The 16,628-nt window shown below is 48.7% G+C and overlaps 1 protein-coding gene across 1 annotated transcript in view; it reads right to left on the bottom strand.

Moving 5' to 3' along the window:
• Positions 1 to 714: 714 nt before the first annotated feature.
• Positions 715 to 16,628, bottom strand: part of LOC127040775 (protein Wnt-9b-like) — a 48,168-nt gene continuing 32,254 nt past the window's right edge. The window contains exons 2-4 of the mRNA XM_050935359.1: positions 9,779 to 10,035; positions 2,741 to 3,006; positions 715 to 1,191 (exon numbers count right to left, since the gene is read on the bottom strand). Of these exons, the coding sequence (XP_050791316.1) occupies positions 715 to 1,191; positions 2,741 to 3,006; positions 9,779 to 10,035 (1,000 nt within the window). The remainder of the gene's footprint in view (positions 1,192 to 2,740; positions 3,007 to 9,778; positions 10,036 to 16,628) is intronic.

The following is a 16,628-nucleotide window of genomic DNA, read 5'->3' as shown; positions in this document are numbered from 1 at the left end:
ACTCCACCATAACCCTAGGTAAATTGTTCCACTAATTACTCACTGTTAAAAACGTATGCTTTATTTCCAGCCTGAATTGGGCCAGCTTCAACTTCCAGCCACTGGATCGTGTTGCATCTTTCACTGCTGGATTGAAAGATCAAGTCACCCCTTAACCTTCTCTGTTAAGTTAAGCAGATTGCGCTCCTTGAGTCTATCATGTTTTCTAATCCGTGAATCATTTTCGTGGCTCTTCGCTGAACCCGCTCCAATCTATCAACACCTTTCTTGAAGTGTTGCTACCAGAAGTGGACACAGTATTGCAGCAGTGGACACACAAGTGCTAAATACAGAGGAAAAATAAACTATTCCTACTCAAGAATTGCATGAGCTCTTTTGGCCACAGAATCACTCTGGAAGCTCATGTTCAGCTGATTATCCACCATGAGCCCCAACTCTTTTTCAGAGTCACAGGACACAGTCCCCCAGGCTGTATTCATGGCCTATATTCTTTGTTCCTAGCTATAGACAAACACTTAGCCATATTAAAATGCACATTGTTTGCACCCCTCTTTCATGGGACTATCCAGTGTATCCTGTGCCATGGCCCCTCTGCAAGCAGAGGGAGAAGGAGCTGAGCGCCCTGCAGCAAGCAGTGCCTGCCTCTACCTCACCCCAGAAAGGGGCCCCGGCTCACTCCTGCACCTTGCATGGATTCCTTTCCTGACACGAGCCCTACTGCTTGCAGCTGTAGATCACCTCCTCCTGCATGCACTGCTGGCATTCCACATAGCAGCACCACTGCACTTGGCAGTGGCAAGAGAAGGTGACCATCCGGCTCTGCGTATTGTAGCCACGCCCACAGCACAGGCTGTCACAGCTGGCCTCCCGGGAGCATGTCCTTCCGGCAGTGCCCAGCGAGTATTTGCTGGGCCGGCAGAAGCTGGGAGAGTCCTCCACGTACACCAGATCCGTGGAGCGTGGAGTAGCTGGGCTTTTGGGGGAGTGGCTGCGTCTCTGCGTGCCCACCAGCTCAGAGTGCCCCACAGCGTCGTTCGTGGCGCTGAAGATCTTGACAGCATCGTCAAAGCGCAGCTTGAGGATCTTGCCAGTCTCATGGAAAGGGGAGAGCTGTTTCCAGCAGGTCCTCACGGCACAGGAGCCCGAGACACCATGGCACTTGCACGTGGTTTTGAGACCATTCTTCACGGCCTGAGGAGGAAGAAACGCCAGTTAGTATTTGCAAGGATCATGGGCCTAGCTCTCGGTATAGACAACACTGCACGCGCACCTCCAGAGAGCATCTCAAAGCATTTCCATGCGGGATGCCAGGCCTGCGTTACAGATAGGGAAACGAAGGCACGCCAAGAGGAGTCATCATAAAAATAGTTCAAAGGGTGGAAAAGTGCCTTACAGTGAGAAACAGACAGAGCTCAATCAGAAAGAAGAGGGAGAGGTGGCTCGATTCAACAGCTAGGGATCTTCACAGGGAGAAAACACAGGGTATTAAAGGAAACTGGAATCCAGCGGAGAAAAGCAGAACAAGAACCAGTGGCTGGAGGCTGAAACCAGACAAATCCAAACGAGAAGTTAAGCCCCAACTGAACGGGGAGCGTGATTAACACTGGAATGAACTACCAAGGGGAGTGGTCGGGGAGGGCTCAGCACAGGGGTGACATTTAAGGGCCTGCGATAGCTGGATGATCTAATGGTCTCATCTGGCCTTAAATTATGAATCTATGACAAGCCTTGCCCAAGGTCACAAGGCAGCAGAGGTTGATTTACTATGAAACAAACAGTGCAGTGGCATAGCACCCCCAATGACAGGGGCGGCCCCCAAAATGCAGGACAAATCTCACCGGACAACCTGCCCCTGAGTGCCGGCCAGCGGTGCAGCAGGGCTCAGACAGGCTGCCTGCATTTGCTGGCCGGTAGCCCCAGACCGTTCCCTGAAGCAGCTGGCTGCTGGCACATCTCTGTGTGCCCCTGGCAGGGCAGAGGGGGAGGTGGCTCTGCGCACTGCATCTACCCCAAGGGCCAACCCTGCAGCTCCCATTGGCAGGGAACTGTGGCCTGCCCCAGCCCAGAGCCCACACCCAGCACCCAAACTCCCTCCCAGAGCCTGACCCCTGCACCCCCTCCCGCCCCAATCAAGGTACCTCACTTTATTTTCATTTTCTTCCTATTACTTATAATATAGGAGGAAGAGGAAGAAAAAAAAAGAATGAAAAACAGAGGGGAGAGAAGAGAGAATTTTCTTTTTCTTGACAGGGTCCTGAAAATGAAGCTGCACACGGCCCCACTAACTCTCAATCTGCAACTGGGTTGAACCCAGGAGTCCTGGCTCCCAGCCCCTTTCGCTAACCACCTGCCAGCCCTGCATCTCTAGCCATACTCAAAACCCGAATGGCCAGGTGAACACGGAAGGAATTACCGAGCGCATAGCCATACGCAGACTTCATAGCGTCACTATGCTGCTGACAGCGGGCACTCAGTTTCACAGCACTGGGCATATAGAAAATCACTCCTCTCGATCAGCCCAGGCCCCTGCTACCCAAGCGAAAGGAGAATTTTTGGTTAGTTCTCAGTAGCACAAGGCCTATGCCACAGGTAAGCAGTTTTGACTAGTCAGTAGAGGGGCAGTGGCCTCTCTCCCTCACCGCACCAGTTCCCCTGTAGAAGACATGATGGCAGAGGAGAAGTCAAGATGTTTGCATCTGATCCCTGAACCCCTTCTGGGCCTGGTGTCCTGCCGCCTCACCTTGATGCCCACGTTAGTGTTGTGGATATCCACCTTAGCCCTCAGGTCTTTGCCGATCTTCTTCTGGCCCAGGAAGTTTTTAAGGAACTTGGTGCTGTATTTGAGGTTGTCACCACATACTCCCCACTGCCAGGCCTTACGATTCTCCAGGTCCGGAGAGTCATCGCAGGTGCAGCGCTCCATGCGTCCAGCGCTGCACGCCCGGGCCAGGGAGTGGGTAAGCGCCGCAGAGGACACTGCATACAGGAAGGCAGTTTCCTTAAAACCTGAACAAGATAGAGAGGTTAAGAGAGGCTAGGAATGAGGAACAGGCATTCACCCACATAACTGGGCTCTCTGCTGTATCCACACAAAGAAATACTGGGCCTTAGTCTATGGGGAGAAGGGATGGTACGGTTTGGATGAACTACATCTCAATCTTCTGGGTGACAGACCATCATGCTCCTGACTAATCTAGCACCCTCCCTTCCTGTTGGTCGTTGAGCTAATGGGGTGAACAGCACAATCATAACTCTGACACTGGGTATCACAAATGTAAAGAACCAAGGTGTCAAGGGTCAGAAAGGAAAGAGGTTTCTCAATTGCCTGGACAGGGATTCTAGAACCTGGGGGATATGAGAAATCCCAGACACCCATTTATAAAAAGGAAGTTAGACATCACTGGTATTCCTGAAACCTGAGTGAAATGTTAGTCACTGGACACGCTGGGTTAGAAGATGCACAGAATCCAAGGCCAGAAGGGACCACTGTGATCATCTAGTCTGCCCCCCTGTGTAACCCCAGCTGGCGAAGTTCTCCAGAGCAGATATTTAGGAAAATCATCCAATCTTGATTTATAAATGGTCAGTGATAGAAAATCCACTGTGATCCTCTGTAAATTACTCTATTAAAATTCCCCATCTGAATTTGGCTAGCGTTAACTTCCAGCTATTGGATCAGTTTAGACCTTTCTCTGCTAGACTGAACAGCCCATTTATTTAATCATTGTTCCCTGTGTAGGTACTGATTGTAATTTAGTCACCCTTTAACCTTCTTTGTTAAGCTCAATAGATAGTCTCAAAGAGCTCAATCACTAGGAGGCAGGTTTTCTAATCCTTTAATCATTCTCGTGGCTCTTCTCTGAGCCATCTCCAATGTATCAAATTCCTTCTTTAATTGTGGACACCAGAACTGCACGCAATATACTGGCTGCAGTCACATTAGAGCAAGGTACAAAGAGAACCTCTGCTCCCTACTCCAGATTCCTGTTTCCTCAACCAGTACAGAACCAGATTGCTGGTATGTAAAATTAAAAAGGTCAAAGAGAAGTTTTTACACTGAAGGGCTCAGAGAAAGCCGCAGATGCTGACGAACACACAGTTCAGACAGACAGACATATCCATTAGTGGAGGATTTATTAGAAGGGATGCCTTATATTCAAGTAAAGAGGATAGCATAGAAGTTGATAAAGCACACGTAGGAACTGGAGAAACATTCAGCCAAAAAGTCAAATTCAATTATATCATGTGAAGACAGACAACTAAATACTGACAAATTTTATAAGTGTCTCTGTACAAATGCTAGAAGTTTAAATACTAAGATCGGTGGACTTGAGTGCCTGGTATTAAATAAGGATATTGATATAATAGGCCTCAGAAATTTGGTGAGATGATGATTGGGATACGGTAATTCCAGGATGCAAAATATACAGGAATGATTTAGTAGGTTGCGCTGTCGGGGAAGTGGCACGGTATATGCAAGAACACAGAGTGAAATACAGTATAAATCTTAAATGAATCAAACTGTACCAGAGAATCTCTAAGGCCAGAAATTCCATGCTTGAATAATAAGAGTACAGCAATAGAAATATACTACCAACCACCTGACCAGGTGATTCTGAAGTGTTCAGGTAGATTACAAAAGCAAAAACCAAATAATAATGGGGATTTCAACTATCTCAATATGGACTGGATGTGTGTCACCTCTGGACGGGATGCAGAGAGAAAATTTCTAGAAACTATTAACAACTGCTTCTTGGAGCAACTAGTCCTAGAGCCCACAAGGGGAGAGTCAATTCTTGATTTAGTTCTAAGCGGCACACAGGATCTGGTCCAAGACGTGAATATAGCTCAACTGCTCAATAATAGTGACCTTAATGCAATTAAATTTAAATATCCTTCTAGGGGGTAAAACACCAAAGAAATCCACCATAGTAGCAATGAACTTCAAAAAGGGGAACTACACAGAAATGAGATTAGTTAAATAGAAATTAAGAGAAACAGTCACAAGAGTGAAATGCCTGCAAGCTGCATGGAAACTTTAAAAACTTCCATAATAGTGATATAGTCACTTCTATATCTTACTATTAATATGCTAAATGTATCTCCCCAAGTATAAAAAACAAAGAAGTAGGACCTCCCCACCCCAAAATTAACTGCTACCATGGCTAAACAGAGTAAACAAGGCAGTTAGAGGTAAAAAGGAATCCTTTAAAAATTAGAAGCCAAATCCCAGTGAGAAAAATAGACAGGACCATAAACTTGAGCTAGTCAAGGATAATTAGGCAGACCAAAACAGTATTTGAAAAGCCAATAGCAAAAGACACAAGAACAAAACAGCAAAAGTATATCAAAAGCAGGAAGTCTGCCAATCAGTGGGGCCACCGGACAATTAAGGCGCTAAAAGAGCTCTGAAGGCTGACAAGACAGTTAGAGAAATTTAATTAATTGTTTGCATCAGTTTGCATTTCAGAAGATGAGGGAGGAGATTCCCAAACCTGAGCCATTCCTTTTAGGTGACAAATCTGAGACTTTGTCCTAGATTGAAGTGTTAGAGGAGGTTTTAGAACAAATTGATACATTAAATAGTAATAAATCACCAGGACCAGATGGTGTCACCCAAGAGTTCTGAAGGAACTCAAATGTGAAATTGCAGAACTATTAACTGTGGTATCATGTAACCAGTTTCTGTAGCGGATGGGTGGAGGATAGCTAATGCAACATTATTTTTAATAAAATGGCTCCAGGCTGGTAAGCCTAACTTCAGTACTAGGCAAACTGGTTGAAACTACAGTAAAGGACAGAATTATCAGACACACAGATGAATACGATTTATTGGGAAAGGGTCAACTTTTGTAAAGAAAAATCATGCCTCAGCAATCTATTAGAATTATAGCAGGGGGGTCAACAAGCACGTGGACAGTAATGATTGAACTGATAAGTGCCTTTAGATTCTCAGAAAACCTTTGCTAAGATCCCACACCAAAGGTTCTCAAGCAAGGTTAGCTGTCATGGGATAAGAGGGAACGTTATCATGGATCACTAACTGGTTAAAAGATAGGAAACAAAAGGTAGGAATAAATGGTCAATTTTCACAGTGGAGAGAGCTAAATAGCAGGGTCCCCCAAGGATCTGTACTGGGACCTCTGGTTTTCAACATATTCATTAATGACCTGGAAAACAGGGTGACCAGTGAGGTGGCAAACCCTGCAGACAATATAAAGTTACTCAAGATAAATTCCAAGCGAACTACAAAGAATTACAAAGGAAATTCTAAAAACTGGGTGACTGGACAACAAAATGGCAGGTGAAATTCAGTGTTGATAAGTGCAAAGCAATGCACATTGGAAAAAACATAATCCAAGTTATGCACACAAAATGATACGGTCTAAATTAGCTGTTACCACTCAAGAATGGTCTTGGGGTCATCACTGATCATTCCCTGAAAAGATCTATCCATGTGAAGCAGTGGTCAAAAAAGCTAATAGAATGTTAGGAACCATTAGCAAAGGGATAGACAGTAAGACAGAAAACAAAGCCACAATATATTCACTGTCTCAGAGAGTGCACCCTTTTTTTGTTAGCAACGTGTTCTAATACAGCCAAAATGCAAGGTCAGGCATCTTGGATCCAAGAATGTAAGTCACCCTCATGAGATCCTGAGAAGAGGCAACTCTGAAGAGGATGAGGGGGTCATTGTGGATAGCCCACCTAATACAAGCTGTGACTTAGGGAGAATGCAAACTTTGGATGTTTAACATAGGCGTGGGAATGCTGAATAGGAGGAAGAATTTACCACTATGGCTTACGGCATTAATGAGACTGTTACTGGAATAGTCTGTCCTGTTCTGGTGTCCATGCTGCAAAAACAATGTTAACGAACTGGAATGGGATCAGAAAATAGCTACACGAATGATTCAAAGTCTGAAGAACCTGCCTTCTAGACTAAAACAGCTTGGGCCGGCTTTAGGCCAATTCAACCAATTCCCCTGAATCGGGCCCCAGCCCTAAGAGAGCCCCGCGCCCAAGCCCCAGTACTGCTGTATTCAGTATAGCCAAGAGAAGGTAAAGCAATAATTTGATTGCAGTCATTTACCTACCTGGGAAAAGATTTTGGATAGCAGAAGGCTCTTTAATCTAGCAGGTAGGGTTGCCAGACGTCCAGTTTTTGACCGCAACGTCCAGTCGAAAAGGGTCCCTAGGCCTGGTATCGGCTCTGCAGTTCCCATTAGCCAGGAACCGTGAACAATGGGAGCTGCAGGGGCTGTGCCTGTAGGCATGGGGGCAGTGCGTGGAGCCCCCCTGGCTGCCCATGCGCATGACTGATTCCTGGGAGCTGCAGTAAGCACCACCGGGGACCCCATGCCCCAACCTCCTGACCCAGCCCAGAGTCCTCTCCCACACCCAAACTCCCTCCCTAAGCCTGCACCCACCCACCCCTGGCCCAGACCATAGTCCCCTCCTACACCCCAAACCCCTCATCCCAAGCCCTACCCCAGAGCCTGCACCCCTAGCCACCACCCCCAACCCAACCCCTTGCCCTAGCCCGGAGCCCCCTCCCATACCCCAAATCCCTCATCCCTGGCCCCATCTGGAGCCCACACCCCCAGTCAGAGCCCTCACCCCCCTCCCACACACCAACCACTGCCCCAGCCCAGTGAAAATGAGGGTGGGGGAGAGCAAGCAACAGAGGGAGAGGGGATGGAGCGAGCAGGTGTGGAGCCTTGGAGAAGGGGTGGGGGCGAGTTCGGTTCTGTGCCACTGGAAAGTTGGCAACCCTCCTAGCAGACAAAGGCAGAACAAGGTCGTATGGTTGGAAGATGAAACCATTCTAACTATAAATAAGGCTCTAATTTGTAAATGAGAATAAAATTATTGTAGCAACTTGCCTTGGGATGTGGTGGCTTTCCATTGGCTTGGGGTCTTACATCAAGACTGCACGTCTTTCTAAAGGATGCTTTAGCTTGACCAGCAGCGACGGGTTTGAGGCAGGAATCCCAGGCTTACATTTTCTGGCCTGTGTTGGGTGGGAGGTCAACCTAGATGATCCCAGTGCTTCCTTCTGGCACTAAGACTCTATGAATCGTGCACAGTGCCTCAGAGGGTGCTCAAGGGGACGGCGTTGCCAGAAGTGTTACTTTGCAGATTAAATTTACCCACAGTCCTAACTATTCAGGATCACTAATGCTTGCATGGCACTTGCAGTGAGTTTGAGTGCTCACCCTGGTGTCCAATTACCATTTCCCTTAATTATAGTGCCTCCTAAAGGCCCCTGGTAGTTTCACTTGGAGATAGGACTGGAAGGGTGGGAGAATCCTAAATTATTCCATAGCATGACTGTGCAGCTGTTACATTTCTGCCATGCTTTGCCCCAGAGTTGGTTGCATTTCAGCAATGATCAAGTTGATGTGTGTTTGTAGAATGCTTCTGTGATTAAAACTTTTTCAAGAAATAAAATGATCTATAATCAAGGATGTGTGCGCGCCCAGCAATCCAGCTTGGCATGATTAAACATCCCATATGCCACATTATGCACATTTACAAACCAGGCAGCAAGCTCTGGGCTAGAGCAAGCAGACAAACTGTCACTGCTTGCACCCACTTACGCCAAGGCCAGGTTTGGTCCTGTATGTTCATCGATTGAGCTGACATTCTGTCTTAGAGCAGCGGCTCAGCCCTCAGAGCCCAGGGATGGGGGGGCCAATGTGATTTTAAGCCACAGTTGCGGTTTTCCAATTCTAGGTCTACGTGATCCTGGGGAAGCTAGGCAACCCAAGCCAAGTGACCTGCGGGAAGCAGCACTAGATAGAATTACTGTCAAGGCATCTGCTAAGGCCCCGCCCCCGTCTCAGGTGGGCACACTCCCCTTTCAGAGAGGGCATCACATGACAGCATGCGCTGGTGTTACTCGGTTCTTGCATTCTGGGGGGTGGGAGGACAGAAATCCATTATGCTGCCACAGCAGGAAGGAGAATCCCTCTTCAGTTCTAAGGCCAGCAACGGCCATTATGATCACCTAGTCGGACCTTCTGCAGAACACAGGCCGGAGACCTGCCCCACTAATTCCCACAGCATGCTCCGTTTCTGGTTGAGCTCAAGCAGATCTTTCTGAAAAAGGCATCCAGGCCTGATTTAAAGACTCCAAGCGACCGAAACCACCACATCTCCAGGTACACAAATCCAGTGGTTAATTCCTCCCCCTGTAACAACTGGCACCTTAGTGCTAGTCTGAATTTTCCCAGCTTTAGCTTTCAGACGCTGGATTTTGTTCTGCCCTTTGGCTGTCAGGAATCTTCTCATGTAGGTACCTGTGGTGTATGATCAAGTCACCATTTGTGTAGGCAACGCACATGTGCATGCGCACACCCACACCCACCCCCCTTTCTTAAGGTAAAGATTCAGGGCCAGATCTCAGAATTTAAGGGACCTTTCACCCTTTGGTGACTGATTCAAAGCCAGCCAGGTGAGTAGCCACTCTTGATGGCTCCTCTCAGGTGGTGTGTTCAGTTGCATGAAAGGAGTCTAGTCTCAGTCCTGCTCCCAGGGGCCAGAAATCTACATTACAATAGCTGTCCTCAGCAGAGAGGCCAATGATGAAATGGGCCTAGAGAGTAGGCTGAAACCCGGTGGCGAGGGCAGAGCACCGGCCTGGTCCCTGCCTGTTCTGTGAGCAAAGAGCATGAGTCCTCCAAGGAAAGACTCACGTTCTCCAAAATCAAGCCTCGTTCCCTGCTCTGGTGAGGCCCACCTACTGTACCACAGGCCAGCGGCTGCTGCGTACCTCTCTTCAGCAGGCTAGTCCGTCCATCCAGGCTGCAGTTCCAGCGCTCGTTGCGGAACTGGTACTGGCACTCCATGACGCTGAGCCGGATGGCATCCCGCAGGGTCTCCGCCAGCCCCGGCTCCCGCTGGCAGAGCCTCTTCTGCTTATGGGACAGCTTGAGCAAGTCACACTGCTTCAGGTGTGCCTTCCCTTGGGCAGGGTTCGCAGAGGGGCCCAGTGAGGGAAGATGGGTCAGACCTTCCTTCCCAGTCAGGCTGAGAGGGGAGAGAGCAGGGAGAGAGATGAGTCCAGAGAGACACCGTGGCCAAAGGGCTGATGGGAGGGAGCTTCAGAAAAGTGCTAGTTAGAACATGGCCCAGTTACCAGCTCGAGGACTGGCCAGTAGAGCTGGTGAAGAACGGATTTTTTGGTTTGCTGGCAGTTCCAAAAACTAAAAATAATAATTAAAAATAATTGATTGGATGGAACCGAATGCAACCCTGGCAAATCAAAATGGTTGACAAAGATTTCATTTGGGTTGAACAAAACGTTTTGTTCAACCAAAAATTCAACAGTTGCATTTAATTTCTGGGCACGTATTCACATAAAAACAAAGAACTAGAGTCACAAAACAGCCAGGAGGAGGAAGTGACAGTCTTGAGCCCAATGGTTTAAGCACTCACCTAGACCAGGGAAGACCTAGGTTCAATTCCCTCCATGTCTGGCATGGAGGAGGAATTTGGACTTAGGTCTCTCACGTTGCATGAAAGTGCCCTATCTACGGGGCTAAGAAGCACATTGGTGTGTACATCTCACACACTCCTGTTGAAGCAGTTCCACTGCAGACAAATAACGCAAGGGCCATTGGAGCAGGGATATGAACATGGGTCTCCCCACTCCCAGGCGTGTGCCCTAACCAAAGAGTCAGCTCCACTCTGGCCCAGAGGCCAGTCAAGTATTTTATACAGCGTCAGCAGGAGAGACAGAGAACCTGCCCCAGAACAGCCGACAGCCCAGGGGCTTGGGCACTTTCCTGCAATGTGGGAAACAAGTTCGGATGCCATCTCCGCATCAGGCAGGAGGCAAATTGAATCTAGGTCTTTTCCATCCCGGGTGAGTGCCCCAGCACTAGGGTACGGGTTGTAAGTTAGGTGGCAGCACCCACTTCCTTCTCCAGTTTGGGAATGGGGCCCACTTCCCTGACATTTTCCACCAACACTTTTTGGCAAACATGTCACATTCACAAATTGTTCTGAGTCCACTGAAAGTTCATTTTTCAGGTAATAAATGATTCACCCAGCTCCACAGGCCACTGCAGCTCAAGCCACTGGCCCATCAGATCTGGTCTGCCATCTCCTAAACTGACTAAGGCCAGGTACAGAGCCTGATGGGCCAATGGCCTGATGCTGCAAAGTAAACAGAAGATACTCCCCCCCATAACACACCCACCATCACCCACTGCAGAGCACCAACAGGGAAACTTCCTCGCAGGCTTCTAACCGAGCAGGTTGTGCATCAAGCCTGAATCTCAAGTTAGAGTTGCCAATTTTGGTTGGACGTATTCCTGGAGATTTCATCACACATCTTTAAAGATTAATCTTTAATTCCTGGATACTCCAGGACAATCCTAGAGGGTTGGCAACCCTAGCTCAAGTACCCATGTTTGGCATTGCCAGCATTTTCACAATCACACGCTGTTTGTCTCCATGCTCGTAGACCAGTTACTGCATGAGGATACGGCAGGTTGCTACACGTCACAATTCATGTGACTGAATTTACTCATAGGTATAGTGATCACATTGACCGAGGCCATTCGTAAACCTCTCCAGTGCTGCTATAGGATACGGCCAGCACGAAAGAAGAGACACTAATAGCTATGGGCAGTCTGGACCCTGCTAATGATCTCAGGAACGAGTTCCAGACTCACACAGAGTCTGCCAATAAGGGCAGCGAGTGCTTTATAAATAACTAGAGTCCCAACAAGCATCCCCAGCCCACATTAATCCTTGGAGATTCCAAAATCCACAGCCCGTCAGCCTGAGCGTCCCTCTCCGCCTCCAGAGCGCACACCCTGCCATATCTCACCAACCCCGGACCAAGCCTTGGCAAGGTTACTCAACCTCCGCCAAGCGACCAGCTGCTGGGCTCACCCTTGGCGGCTGCACAGCAGATCTGTGATCCATGAGGTGTGTCCACAGAAACTAGCAAGCCGTGCGGCAGCCTCAGCAGCTGGGACTCAGGCGGGGGGAATGATAGCATCTGTTCATGGATGAGGAGTTTCAGGAGTAAGCATGGAACACTCCTTCTCAACATGGCCCAGAGCTCTCCCCTGCAGCCAGAGGGAGACACCAGTTAATCATTAAACTGGGCTGGGAAACTGGTAAGTTTCCAGTCTATCAAACCCAAAGCTCTTTTCACAGCAGCAGCCTGGGGAGAACGCTCTCATCTTTACACGGTCACCCATGGTACTTCTTCCTGCAGTGGGGTCCTTCAGCAAGCCGTGCCTTTGCCAGGCAGACTATTGGGCCAGGTGCACCCATTTTCTGACAGAGGAGAGCCTGCATATACTCTCCGATTACTGACACAAACTGGAAATTCCAGAACAGTGAGCACTATGGGTATCCACCCCACACCCCCATCATCAAATTCTGGCTCAAGCATAAGCACAGAGAGCTGTGTTAACCTGTGGAACTCATTGCCACAACGTCAAGTCAAAGATGCTCCAAAACGTCTGTTAGTCTATAAGGTGCCACAGGATTCTTTGCTGCTTTTTAAAAAATGATTAGATCTATAGGAATATCTTCCTGAATGATCATAGTTAGGATGGATATAGTAGACGGACAGAAACCTTCATGATTTAGGGCACAAGCCAGGGGTTCAGATCAATCTTCCCCCATGGACATGTTACTGCATCGTTATCCATTAGTTCAGCTTTTACATCTTCCTCTGAAGCATCTGAGAGGCTACAAGGACCATTGGTGTGACTGACTATGGTGCTTACCCGGCCCCTATTCCCATAGGACCTGTGTGCTTCAGAGCCTCTGGGTACATCAGCTACACCACTGTACACATAAAAGCGACAGAAAGGGGCTCTCCACTGTAAATCCACCCCTGACCTAGCAGCGTCTATGATGTGGGCTAAGTAGACCTAACCACATCACACAGGGCCTGACATTTCCCACAGCCCTGAGCAATGGAGCCAGACAGACTTAAGTTGTACACATAGCCCATGCGTTAATGGATTTGTTCGCCCAACCCCCTGTGAGGCAAGGCAGTGCTGTTCTCACCATTTTCATATGGGAAATGGAGGCAGAGAGGCTAAGCAACTTGCTCAAGGGCATAAAACCACAGGGTTAGAAGGGACCACAAGGGTCTTCTAGTCTAACCCCTGCCAAGATGCAGGATTTGTTGCGTCAGGGGTGGCATGTTTGTAGAAATTTTGGTGGTGCCCAGAACCCGCCCTTGTCCAAACTCCACCCTCCACCTGCCCAAGGCTCTGGAAGGGAGTTTGTGTGAGGGAGGTGGTCTGGGGTGCAGGCCCTAGGCCAGGGCAGGGTTCAGGTTCTGGGAGGGAGTTTGGGGATGGGAGCGGGATGGGGTGCAGGGGTGAGGGCTGTGGGGGTGTGGCTGCAAATGAGGGGTTTGAAGTGTGGGAGGGGCTCAGGGGAGAGTAGGGGTGTAGGGGGTGAGAGCTCTGTCTGGGGCTGGCAATGGGGGGTTTGGAGTGTGGGAGGGGCTCGGGGGAGAGTAGGAGTGTGGGGGGTGAGGGCTCTGGCTGGGACTGGGGATAAGGTGTTTGGGGTGCTGGAGGGGCTCGGGCAGAGGTTTGAGGGTGTGGTGGGAGGTGAAAGTTCTGACTGGGGGTGTGGGCTCTGGGGTGGGGCAGGGCTGGGGGATGAGTTTGGGATGCAGGCAGGCTGCTCCGGGACAGGGGCCAGAGAGGAGGACCCCCCCCAGCCCTTTCCGTGCTGACAGCAGCAAGCTCTAGGGGAGGACCCCCCTTTCCTGCCCCCCCAGCAACACAGTCACTGTAGCCTCACTGGGGGTGAGGAATGGGGCTGCCTCCTTGCATCGGGCAGGAGCAGTGACTGCAGGTGGGGGGGGGGGCTGTACTGCTGGAGGGTCCTGCCAGAAAAGGGAAGGGTTTGAGGGGGAAGGGCAGGCTCAGTCAGTCTGCCTTGGCAGTGGAGATGGGGGGGGCCCTAGGATCCTGCGGCAGCAGTTGCTGCAGGGAGGCAACATGGAGCTGCACAGGGAAGAGACAGTCAGTGACTCTCTGCTCCGGGCCTGGGAAAGGGGGGGCGGGGGCAGCAAGTCAGGGCTGTGGGACAGGTGTGGGGGGGCACCCACCCCCACATATTGCTGGAGCTGGGCCCCTAGGCTCTGACTATTGCTGGTGCCCGAGCACCATGTGGGTATGGAACTCACCGCCTAGGGGTTATGTCTAAATCATCCAAAGCAGATGGCTTCAGCCTCCTTCTGAAAAGCTCCAGTGAAGGAACTTCCATGGCCTCCCTAGGCAGCCTGGTCCATTGTCCTGTAGTTCTTACAGGAAGAAAGTTTTTCCTGAGATTCAATCTAAATCTGCTGTGCTGGAGTTTGAACCTCTTGTCCTGCCTCTGTGGCAACAGAGAACAACTTTTCTTCATCTTTTTATGGCAGCCTAATATCTGAAGATGGCTATCATGTCCCCTCTAACCTCCTTGTTTCCAGACTAAAACACATACCCAGATCCTTCAGCCTTTGCTCATATGGCTGCATTCCATTCCTCTGATCATTGTCATTCACCTCTGGATCCTTTCCAGTTTCTCTACATCCTTTTTATACGTTTATAACCAAAATTGGACGCTGTGCTCAGCTGAGGCCTAACCAGCACAAAGCAGAGCAGTCCTGGGAGGGGATAGTACGTACAATTTTAGCCTGCATTAACAGAGGCAGAACATGCATTTACTTTTTTGGCAACAGCATCGCATTGTTGACTTATGTTGAGGTTGTGATCCACCAAAACTGCCAGATACTTCTCAGCAGTGCTGCTGCCAAGCCAGTTATCCCCCAGTCTGTCTTTGTGCATTGGGTTTCTCTTCCTTAAATGTAGGACCTTACATTTATCTTTGTTGAATTTCATTTTGTCGTCATCTATAGCTCAGTTCACCAATTTATCAAGATACTTTTGAATTTTCGCTCTATTCTCCAAAGTGTTGGCAACTCCCCCTAGCTTTGTGTCATCTGCGAATTTGATCAGTATGTTCTCTATTTCCACATCCAGGTAATTAATAAAAAGATGTTCAACAACACCAGACCCAGAACCAAACCCTGTGGAACCCCACTTGAGACCTCCCTCCAATCTGACATCATTCCATTAATAGTTATTCTGTGTTTGTTTAACCAATTATATATCCCATTAATGATAGTTCTACCAAGCTCGAATTTCTCCAGCTTTCTTATGAGAATCATGTGGGACTGCATCAAAAGCCTTGTTAACGTCCAGGTATATTATGTCTACCGCATTCCCCCATCCACCAAACCAGTTACCTTGTAAAGAAAGAAATCAAGGTGTTTTAGCATGATTTGTTCTCAGTAAATACATGAGGACTCTCTCAACCAGTTATTTGTAAACTGAACTTTTTAGACATTGCTCTAGGAGCTTCCCAGGTATTAAGGTCAGGCTGACTGGTCTACAGTTCCCAAGCCCCTCCTTTTCAAAAGTCACACAGGAAGCCTGTGAGAGTAGGAAACTGACCCTAGATCTCCCCAGATCCTGGCTAGGCCCCAGCTGTTTCTATGCAGTGGACCAGCCACATGAAAGGAGTTTATTACAATCCTACAACATGGTCCTATGGACTTCACAGCCAGGGTTATCAGGGCAAATACAGGCCTTATAGAGAGAACTAAACCAAACCATTAACACAGCTGGTGACATCTCTCAGTGTAAACTTTTTGCCTAAAAATGATGATTTGGGTTAATTTTGCCAAGTTGTTGCAGCCAAAATGATCTTTTTTTAATTTGGAAAAAAAGGAAGAAGGAAGTTTACAACATTATCAAACAGGCACATTTTGATTAGAGATAAGGTGGGTCAGGTAATCTCTTTTACTGGACCAATTTCTGCTGGTGGAAGGGACACACACACTTTTCTCCAGGTCTGGGGAAAGAAATGGAGGGCTTGTCTACACTACAAACACTACACTGGTGCAGCAAAACTGCTATAATGCTTCAGAGTAGACGCTACTTCTGGCAGTGGAAGGCTATCTAGGGCCTGGTTTACACTACACGGTTAGGTTAATGCAAGGCAGTTTACATCAACCGAGCTGTGGATGTGTCTACACTTAAAATTTCACTCCTGCCAGTATCAATGCCCCACTACACGGGCATACCGCCACCACCTCCCCATGCGGCAGAGTGTCATGGTCAATGTAGTTAAAATGACAGTGATAGCATAGACATGGCATTACTTATGTCGACTGTTACTAGCCTTTGGGAAATGTCCCTCATGTCCCACCCTGATGGTTCTGGTCACTGTTGTGAACTCCACTGCCTAGGAGTCATGTGGACAGGAACTGCTCTGCCCCTTTAGAGCTGAGAATTTTTGAAATTCCTTTTCTTGGTTGCCTGGCTTGGTGAGCACACCTAGCATCTCTTCATTTTTTGTGTGTGTAACTGCCCAGCTGACCATGCCAACTACACGCTGCAGACATGCTCCTACCTGGAGTACACAGGAGGTATTGGATCTCCCGGGCTGTGGGGAGAAGAGGTTGTGCAGACCCAGCTGTAGAAACGTGGACATCTATGAGCAGATTGCTCAGGGGATGCTGGAGAAAGGCTCCCCCAGGGAGGAGCAGCAGTGCCACGTGAAAGTCAATGAGCTGTAGT

This window comes from Gopherus flavomarginatus, chromosome 25 (assembly GCF_025201925.1).
Source record: "Gopherus flavomarginatus isolate rGopFla2 chromosome 25, rGopFla2.mat.asm, whole genome shotgun sequence".
Classification (NCBI taxonomy): domain Eukaryota; kingdom Metazoa; phylum Chordata; order Testudines; family Testudinidae; genus Gopherus; species Gopherus flavomarginatus.
Note: the sequence above shows the minus strand (reverse complement) of the source record. Positions and strands in the feature narration are given on the sequence as shown.